The sequence below is a fragment of the Liolophura sinensis genome, chromosome 2 (assembly GCF_032854445.1).
Source record: "Liolophura sinensis isolate JHLJ2023 chromosome 2, CUHK_Ljap_v2, whole genome shotgun sequence".
NCBI classification, from domain to species: domain Eukaryota; kingdom Metazoa; phylum Mollusca; class Polyplacophora; order Chitonida; family Chitonidae; genus Liolophura; species Liolophura sinensis.
In genome coordinates, this window is record NC_088296.1 from 18373687 (window position 1) to 18384700 (window position 11014).

Consider the following 11014-nt stretch of genomic DNA (forward strand, 5'->3'; position numbering starts at 1 on the left):
GAAACAGTTTCACGTCTGAACTAGTGGTTTCCAAGCTGTGTGACAACACACCAGACTCACCGCTGCTGATACGCTACGGTCTTTCTGATCTATACGGATATGTACTTCTGCTTTCAATACAGGACTCAGCTTCACAGAAACAGCGACACATTACAGAAAAAGAAAAAAAAAGAAAAAGAAAAAAATTCAACGATTTAATTGTTTTCAAGAGCTTTCTGGCTCAGTGATCGGGTATATAATATGTTGGCAACATGATAGTTTATGCGCCCGGTTTTCTTTCAAAACAATAAAACCATACTCTTCAAAAACGATTGTTAACAAATTTGGATGTCATGCATTAATTACACAATTTGTGTACTGCTGGTACACAAAATAATGTGGATGTACATTTTTGCCACAACATTGTGTATCACTATTACATAGTAGTTTTAAAGAGTACCGCTGACTTTCATTCACTTTTAGTGAATGGCTAGGTTTCTCTTTGAACACGTGTTGAGCCGGACGAATATCTCTACCTGGGTAAATAGATCGAAGCACCACGTAAAGATTATAGACTGAGCAAGGGAGAAAAATTCTTAAAAGAACGGCATATAAAATGTAAAATGAAAATATCACGTGTAACTGTAAATTGTCATGCAAAAAATGGTCATTTTTAACACCTCTAAACCATCCATTCACCAACACAAAAAAGAACAGTTTAACATCAAGTACGAAAATTCAGGTCCCAAGCAAAAAGAACATTTATATACAAAATAGAGTTACCAGTATAACATAATGTACAGACAGAAGTTCACAACATGTATAGAACCTGTATATATTACAGATTATGCTGCAATTTTCAAATAAAATTGTGACGAAGGGAGTCGAAATTGACGAAGCGCAAAAAGGCATTCGTAACACGATTCCACAAAATCTGGTTGGGATTAGGTTAGAGTTTAATTTTAAAATGTGACAATGTCTTAATCCCGTATTACACACGCAGATAAACAACAAGAACACATACATTTTAAACCTCCATTTCTGAAGACGTCTCTCCAGCTTGTTACCCATATTGTTAATACAAAAGAGAATCAGTTCCAGACTCGCAAAGCAGGGCCCCTAAACCTACATGTACATGTGAACGTAAAGATGATCTGATATTACCGGATACATGAAAATAAAAAACGAAGAGTATGGCGTTATAAGGAACATGACCAAAGATATGCCAAAAAATCTTTTTTCATTTTTGAGTCATATTTTATAATTCTTAATAACCACTCTTTTGTGTATATTTTACGTCAGTTGTCGGAAATATCCGAAAAAACGACGTCATCGTTGAACATACCGGGGACGTACGAACAGCTTAGTGTCCCAATTTTCGAGATTGGATATTGGGGACAGTTTTACGTCTGAACTAATGGTTTCCAAGCTGTGTGACAACACACCAGACTCACCGCTGCTGATACGCTACGGTGTTTCTGATCTATACGGATATGTACTTCTGCTTTCAATACAGGACTCAGCTTCACAGAAACAGCGACACATTACAGAAAAAAAAACCAAAACAAAAAAAACAAAAACAAAAAAAAAAAAACAAAAAAAAACCCCCAAAACAAAAGGAGTTCAACAATTTAATTGTTTTCAAGAGCTTTCTGGCTCAGTGATCGGGTATATAAAATGTAGGCAACATGATAGTTTATGCGCCCGGTTTTCTTTCAAAACAGTAAAACCATACTCTTCAAAAACGACTGTGTACAAATTTGCACATCCACAGTGACGTGTATCAGTTGCCCACACATATATACACAGGTCACTGTATATGTCATACATGAATTACACAATTTGTGTACTGCTGGTACACAAAATAATGTGGATGTACATTTTTGCCACAACATTGTGTATCAATATTACATAGTAGTTTTATAGAGTACCGCTGACTTTCATTCACTTTTAGTGAATGGCTAGGTTTCTCTTTGAACACGTGTTGAACCTGACGAATATCTCTACCTGGGTAAATAGATCGAAGAAACACGTAAAGATTATAGATTGAGCAAGGGAGAAAAATTCTTAATAGAACCGCGTATAAAATGTAAAATGAAAATATCACGTGTAACTGTAAATTGTCATGCAAAAAATGGTCATTTGTAACACCTCGTTAACACCTCTAAACCATCCATTCACCAACACAAGAAAGAACAGTTTAACATCAAGTACGAAAATTCAGGTCCCAAGCAAAAAGAGCATTCATATAAAAAAAATAGAGTTACCAGTATAACATAATGTACGGACAGAAGTTCACAACATGTATAGAACCTGTATATATTACAGACTGTGCTGCAATTTTCAAATAAAATTGTGACGAAGGGAGTCGAAATTGACGAAGCGCAAAAAGGCATTCATAACACGATTCCACAAAATCTGGTTGGGATTAGGTTAGAGTTTAATTTTAAAATGTGACAATGTCTTAATCCCGTATTACACACGCAGATAAACAACAAGAACAAATACATTTTAAACCTCCATTTCTGAAGACGTCTCCCCAGCTTGTTACCCAATATTGTTAATACAAAGAGAATCGGTTCCAGACGCGCAAAGCAGGGGTCCCTCAACCTACATGTACATGTGAACGTCTAGATGATCTGATATTAAAGGATACATGGAAAAGTACTAAAAACAAAGAGTATGGCGTTATAAGGAATACGAACAAAGATATGTCAATAAAAATGAGAATATTTTTTTTTTCATTTTTGAGTCATATTTTATAATTCTTAATAACTATTCTTTTGTGTATATTTTACGTCAGTTGTCGGAAAATATCCGAAAAACGATGTCATCGTTGAACATACCGGGAATGCACAAACAGCTTAGCGTCCCAATATTCGCCCCCCCCCCCCCCACCCCACACACACACATACAGAAAAAACAAAGTTGCTTTGACAGCTATCATCCTTATTTGTAGTTTTATATAATATACGGCATTTTTGATAACAAAACAAGTGTGTCAAGTATATGTTAAATTACTCATAGAACGACACGAGCACAAAATAAGTTAAATATACATCACTGAGCCTCAACTGAGACCAACAGCACATGTATGCACAGTTTCCTCACTGTGCCCCGAGACACCGAAAGCCCATGTATGCACAGTTTCCTCACTGAGCCCCGAGACACCGAAAGCCCATGTATGCACAGTTTCCTCACTGTGCCCCGAGACACCGAAAGCCCATGTATGCACAGTTTCCTCACTGAGCCCCGAGACACCGACAGCCCATGTATGCACAGTTCCTCACTGTGCCCCGAGACACCGAAAGCCATGTATGCACAGTTTCCTCACTGAGCCCCGAGACACCGACAGCCCATGTATGCACAGTTTCCTCACTGAGCCCCGAGACACCGACAGCCCATGTATGCACAGTTTCCACACTGAGCCCCGAGACACCGACAGCCCATGTATGCACAGTTTCCTCACTGAGCCCCGAGACACCGACAGCCCATGTATGCACAGTTTTCACACTGAGCCCCGAGACACCGACAGCCCATGTATGCACAGTTTCCTCACTGAACCCCAACTGAGACAACAGCTCATGTATGCACAGTTTCTCACTGAGCCACACTGAGGCCGACAGGCCATGTACGCACAGTTTCCTCACTGAGCCACAACCGAGGCCGACAGCCCATGTATGCACAGTTTCCTCTTTTTCAAGGATACATTAATTGTGATTATACAAATATTTCGCGTTGGTAAAACGTACAATATTAGATGCATCCTTTTAAAACTACATGAAAAGTTTGAAAAATATAGGCCTATAGTGTAGGTAGGTCTAAACACACACTTAGACGAAGTCATGCAAAATTCGATGACCTTCAATCTTAAATCCTGATATATTAATCAACGTTTTTTAACTGATGTTCCCGACATCAATCCATGCATAGTTGCCAAAATGGTTATGTCGATGATTCTAGAATGAAGCAGATCTTTACAAATTTGCTTCTTGGCAATATTTTTTCGTTCTGTTTAAAACTTGGTTTTGTAATTAGTAGATGACTATATTATATTACATTCTGACTGTATGTAATTTTTATACTATCCCATATCCTCACATAATAGTGCCATTCATTTAAACTGGAAAAAATCCTCTCAATGAGGAACATTGCCCATCTAAACCACTGGGTTACAAGCTATGTTATAGCACACCTCATTCTCTGCTTTTACGCTGACTTTACCCCCTTTGCCTTAGGATCCCAACCATACAAAAACTGTGACGTAAAAGAGAAAATAACATTTTTTCGGAGGACAAATTCACTATTACGAATGACGAATTTTTTACATGGAAACGAAAGTTGCCAAAACCGATATGCGTATTTACGCATGATGCATTTCAGATTCACAACGGATATATTGAGTGCAATAATACAGGCATTTAGAGTTAGAACTCTTTTATCGCTAAAGGTAAAAAAAGTTTTACGTACTGTAACATGTGGCATGTTAAAAATGTCAGACAACTCCTTTTGATTATATTTACTATAATATGGGCGTCAGAAAGAAGTTTATCAGCTGCGGAGATCAAGCTATCGTGGAGAAAACTGAGAAACAGAACGATTGTTAACTTAAAAATTCCTTTTTAAAAAAAGAAGGGGTGCCATTTTTTTTTTTTTTTTTTTTTGCCTGTGGAACACGGCAAGACAGTTGATCGGTAAATTATTGCCAACAAAAGTTACGTAATATGTTTGACAATTCACATAATACAGTAGGGCCTTTTTAACCGTTAGTGACAATGGGTTCGAAGCCAAGACTCCTTATTTTTTTTTTTTTTTGGTAACATTCAGGTGAGAGCTATAAATCTCCTGTTAGTAAATACTTGTACTTTTCAATCTATTTAATACATATCCCTCCAAGATCAAAGGTACACACTATATATAAGACAAATGGCATACAAGACAAAGACGACAAATTATGAAGGAACTTAAACCTGAGGACCTGTCATTCTACATAATAACGTCAGTTTCATTATGCTTGATTTTCTTGCATGGAGACTGCACACGAGGTATAGATGAGAAGGGGAAGAAATGAAGAAACAGTTTTGCACGTTCAAATGTCAAAACACTACAAGTTAGTCTACTTTCCGAATATTCCGTTTCTCAAATCTATGACTCGTATATTCTAGTCTCTAGAACAGCTCGAAGCCACGTCCTCATTACCAAGGCCACTTCCTTGGCGACAGGAATTTTGTTGAAAGGCTTCGTGCTTCTAAGAGTACAAATACTCCATATACACAGTCATCCAGAACAGATTTCCACAGTTTCTAGGAAAGGATATGCATCTTCACATTTCCACTGTACTCTAACACCACATATACTGTATTCACCATACTGCTGCTATTGCACGTACCAGCCAAGAAAGCTGGTAAGAGAGTAAGGTAAGGTAAGGTAAGGTAAAAAAAAAAACAAAAAAAAAAAAGGAGCTAGATTTAAGATTGTCTTATAGGCTGAATAAAGCACTCATGAATTATGCACCAAGACTATTCGTGTTCATTAAGCACTTCTGAATGGTTGGCAGTAACTTCAGGAAAACCCTTTTTTTAGACGATTGGCACAAACGGATAACATCATAAACAGATGAATTTGGAGTTCCTTGTCCTTTTTAACAGCAAATTGGCCGCTACCGCCTGGTCTCTCTTTGTCAGGAGCGAAAAGAACGTTGTAGAAGATAGGACTATTACAAAACATACACCAACACACACGGTGTAAATGCACTGTTTAACAGCAAAACTGGCACGCTACCGTCTGGTCTCTCTTTGTCAGGAGCGAAAGAACGTCTGTAGAAGATAGGACTATTACAAAACATATACCAACACACACGGTGTTAAATGTACTGTTTAACAGCAATTTGGTACGCTACCGTCTGGTCTCTCTTCGTCAGGAGCGAAAAGAACGTTGTAGAAGATAGACTATTACAAAACATATACCAACACACACAGTGTTAAATGTACTGTTTAACAGTAATTTGTACGCTACCGTCTGGTCTCTCTTTGTCAGGAGCGAAAAGAACGTTGTAGAAGATAGGACTATCACAAACATACCAACGCAGTACATTTAACAGCAAATTGGTACGCTACCGTCTGGTCTCTCTGTCAGGAGCGAGTAGAACCGCTGTAGAAGATGAGACATAACATATAACAACGCACACCAGCAAACTGGTACCTGCGAAACGATGGCCACTTCTTTCTGACTCTCTTCATGGGTATGATTAAGAATATTGTAGGTGATGAGATTGACAAAAACAGTTGCAAAGCAGTATACGAATATACATGGTGTTCCCTGTAGGATACTTTTTGTCAGCGAATTGCTACCTGAGAAATGGCGGTCAGTGTTTCTGCCTGGTCTCTCGATCCATTAACATAAAAAATAATGAAAAAAAATAAATATACAAGATTCATTTCAAAAAGAGGCCAAGGATACACTACAAATTGTTACGCCATATTAACATTTTTCTTTCACGCTTTATTATACTTTGGAAGCAATATCTGGGGGTTCCAGTTTTACAAGAGGCTACAGAAGAACGTATTTTGACCCTGAAGTCAAAATTCTAAGTTGTATTTCAGGAAAACGCGTAAATCTATGACCTAGAAAATAATCATAGCGAGGTTTTATCATTTGTTACCTAAGCCCAAGCATGCTTACCGTAGTAACTATATTAAAATTGAGCTGCCGTCATAGTATTAACATAACATCCCAACTGCATGGTGTTATGATCACCAAAAGTTGCAAAGCCTGATGTCTCGGCAACAGAGAGAAAGTTGTGCTGATGTTATACGATTACCGACAAAAGCGTAGATTACGATGACCACCACCAGTAGCTATGGAATGGCTGATTATTGTCACAGAGGCCACACACAAGCTGCAGAGTCCCGGAAGCGACGGCCACCAGTAGAGGTGGAATAGCTGCTTATTGTCACAGATGCCACACACAAGCTGCAGTGTCTCGGAAGCGACGGCCACCACAGAAGCATCTCAACGTTTAACATGTATACTGGTATTCAAATGGAAGCTTTGTTGTTGTGGTTACATCAGCAAGTTTTTCTTTCCAATCTGGAAACGAAAGCGACAAGAAAACTTTTTATGCCTATTATTTGTCGATAAGAATGGCTACATAACTAAATATCATGCTTATAACCTAATATCACGCGCCACCTAGTCATCGTTACACCCTACTGACACTGCGCCTTTTAGAAGTGTGAGTTCCTGCTGGCGTCCAAGTGAAAATGTAGCTGCACGTCAAGGACTGCTAGTCTTATCAATCCATTCACGTTCTTAACAGCAAACACAAATAGCAACAAACAAAACCATTATCAGATTACTGAAGATTATATCTCAAAACACACTCCTTTGAAAAAAAAAACGACTCGATTGAATAGAATTAAATGCATTTACATTGTCGCCCACAGATCTTTTAATATTATGAATGGCTATTGATAAAACTGTTACGAAGTGAATTATGTGATTTTTAATTTACGAATAAAGAGCATTTCCAACGTTAAATATATAGATTAGCGCAAACAAAGCGATACCTGAGGAGACGTGTTACATCACGGTGGCGTAATCTCCTTCTGCCAAAATCTCATCCGCTGGACCTACAACACACACACAACGTGCACCACATGAACATATGCATAGATTTAGTTATCCATTTATTTCTTTATTCTAGTTATTCACTGATATGACTGTTGGCTAACGCCTTATGTGTAATCCACTGTATGGATGGCGGTTAGCTACTGTCCAACTTTTCCACATGTTTACAAATGTAGAGGTGAACATACGACTGTTCGAGAGACAGGTGGCCCTAGCAACGAACGGTACACTGCGCGAATGACCGCAAACGGCTTTAGTACTATCACAAAGATCTCAAAAGCAGCGAGAGCGGGTGAATTTGCAAATCCCATGTCTAATGCCGGGTTTGAAACCCGCTCCTCGTGTGTCCGTGGCTCAGGAAAGACAAGTGCCTCTAACCATTAGAACACAGCTAGCTGCTCTCATACATTTCAATCTATTTAATTCGACTGTTCATGACATAAGTGAGATTATGCAGTCGGAGACGCTCCTGAGGCCTTTTTGCAGTCTAACTATCCTTGAAGACAATCTTTCTAGCACTTATATATATATCCATATCAAGATCTGTACGTCATACGTGCAAAAGTTCGTCACGAACTTGCTCAATGCGATGGGTTCACCCCGGGTATAACTTGGGGATACAAAGGTGTATGCAAAGAATAGGATACAATCAAAGGTTTCGGATTGTGCAGGCTCATTCACAGTTTTGCAGTGATGTCATACCTGCTCTGTGTCATACTGCTCTGAGCCAATCATCAGCACATTGTTGGTCGCGTGATTAGAATACTAGTGATGAACACAAAGCAAATTTAACCCAGGTTAGATGGGCACTAAAGAAGATTTTAACATAAAAATAAAAAAAAACCAGAGCTTTAGGCAAAAAATTCTTTCAGGAAAAGTAATCAGATGTATCTAGCCTTCAGATAGGAAAGTACCAATGCCCTGCAGTACTTTAAACTTTAGCAATCGGCAAAAATCAGCACTTCACCCAGTTAATTCCAAATCACATGCTCCATGTATCACATCGTCCTCCTTGCGAAGAACCCGAGAGCCAGAAACTATGCATTGTAGACATACTGTGAGGGCAATTTTCATGTCTTTGCATACTTCCATGTGTCGTATTTACTTCAACTTTCTGTTTTAGACTGTACACACCCTGAGTGATCCAGAAGCCCCACATAAAATATGCTATTCCTGAACGACGAAGAAGAATCTTGATTAAGGAACACTATACTAATACGTGGTGACCTCTGACACACGGACTTCAATCAACACTTTCTGTTAAATTAAGAGAAAAGTCTGTTGTTTGAGTGATGCTAGAATGTATTCTATTATTATAACATAATACTGTGTTAGTTAACAGACTGATTCTTTGAGTGAAGGTTCGGGGCAGACTGTTATCTTTTGCCAGACCAGTCACAATTAAGTTTAACTGTGGGATCTAGTCACGTACCACTGATTTATTATAATAAAATCTTAATCAAAATGTCTAGATTACAGTATTGATCCCATCCTTCAACATTTTTAATCAGTGTGATTCTCTGAGTAATGTATACCCTCTTCACAAATGAATCGACTCGTCCATTTTTAGACAATTTACGCGATAAGTGTGTTCTCTGAGTAAGGTATACCCTCTTCACAGTTGAATCGAATCGTCCATTTTTAGACAATTTACGCGATAAAGTGTGTTCTCTGAGTAAGGTATACCCTCTTCACAGTTGAATCGAATCGTCCATTTTTAGACAATTTACGCGATAAAGTGTGTTCTCTGAGTAAGGTATAGCCTCTTCACAATTGAATCATCAATTTTTTTTAGACAATTTACGCAATAATGAAGAAATAATGCATCAAGGAGGAATTAGACTTTTAAGATCCTTCAAAATATTTTTATGGCAAACAATAGCTTTAGGAGGATAATTTCCTTGATAAAATCATTAATAATCTTAAGAATCTCTTGTGTGTGAGGTATATTTTTCGACAAAAATAAACGGGCTCTAGATGACATTACGCAGCTTATTATTATTATTATCACTGAAATATATTCGAACATGAAACAACTGCTGAGCAATAAACATGTCTCCAAAAAAAAAAAAGGGACATCAACTGAGATTTTTCATGAAGTTTGTCTGAGTGGTAAGGCAGTGCCTACATGTAACAACACGCAAACTTATAAATAATAAATACAGAAAAATCACATGAAAACTGAGTAGAAATATATTCCAAACAAAACACAAATGCAAAGCTCAAACAAACGAAGCAAAGTAAGTTTTTCACTCCGCCAAAGCTATATTTTTTATATATCTTCGGATCAATTTGAAGAGAACAAAACAAATAACAAAAAAATTAAACCACTCAATTCAATTTGAAAATCAAAACAATGTGGCAGGCACAAATAAGTAATTAAGTACTGAAAAGCTAAGCAAGAATTTAGCGTCATGCTGTGCAAATACAAAAAACAATACGGAATGAAAAAGCATGCCATAAATGTACATTCAAAAGAATCCTTAAGCAGCAAAACTGAGCCCACTGTGCCCAAAGCGGATGACATAAAGCCGTAGTCATAAATGTTTCATACAAAAGCTTCAAATGCCACATGAACATCATCTGACCCCGACACGACAACAACCTTGGTTATGTTAACAAAGAAACCATGCATACATGTACATCTAATATACACAATGATCCAGTATTCTGCCATTTGAACGGATAATATATTATGCCATTTACTATGCCTGAATAATGCCAATGAAAATAAATTTCTTTTGTCACTAAAATAAAATGTAATTATGCCAATTATAAAAGTTTTATTATGCCACGCTTTTAAAGTTGCATTGCGCTACTTACCAATTTTGCACTGTGCCATTTTACATAGAATGAGTTACAAGTTACATTGTAATATTACAATATACACTACAGTACAGCTCAGGCTAAAAGTCAAAACCAGGAAGGAGATTAGCACGATCCTGGAGGTCTTGTAGGGAGTTTGTAAAGGGTCTGTAGAGTCAGTAATCTGTCCACTGTGACTGATCATACACACGTGGCTAAGCATTGGTAGGCCTACGTGCTGGCTGCGGGAAGTTGACGACGGAAAATATAGTTCTTTGTAAGAATGATTTAAAAGATTTTTGAAAGACTAACGCAATACATGAAATTGAAGTAAAATATCTAGGGTCTGTGTTTTTGATCGCAACGAGGGCGTCTTAAGTAGTAATCTACGAGTAAGCCCAGGCGATATTTGAAATCAATCACCAGCTTGTTATTCATCAGCCAAACAGTTTTAAAAGATGGACAAATACCTTGCGTTTCTTCCGTAGAAGGTTTTCTTTGTTGTGTGAGTTATTTAGCAGTGAAAATTATCTGCCACTCGGTGATTTAGGACAAAGGTATGGTTTAGAAAACAGTGAAGAGTACGAATAAATTAATCTCT

At 37.7% G+C, this 11014-nt stretch overlaps 1 protein-coding gene across 1 annotated transcript in view; it reads right to left on the minus strand.

Moving 5' to 3' along the window:
- Window positions 1-7560: 7560 nt before the first annotated feature.
- The window catches only part of LOC135462897 (proline-serine-threonine phosphatase-interacting protein 2-like), a 48806-nt gene continuing 45352 nt past the window's right edge, over window positions 7561-11014 (minus strand). The window contains exon 13 of the mRNA XM_064740199.1: window positions 7561-7610. Within this exon, the coding sequence (XP_064596269.1) occupies window positions 7561-7610 (50 nt within the window). The remainder of the gene's footprint in view (window positions 7611-11014) is intronic.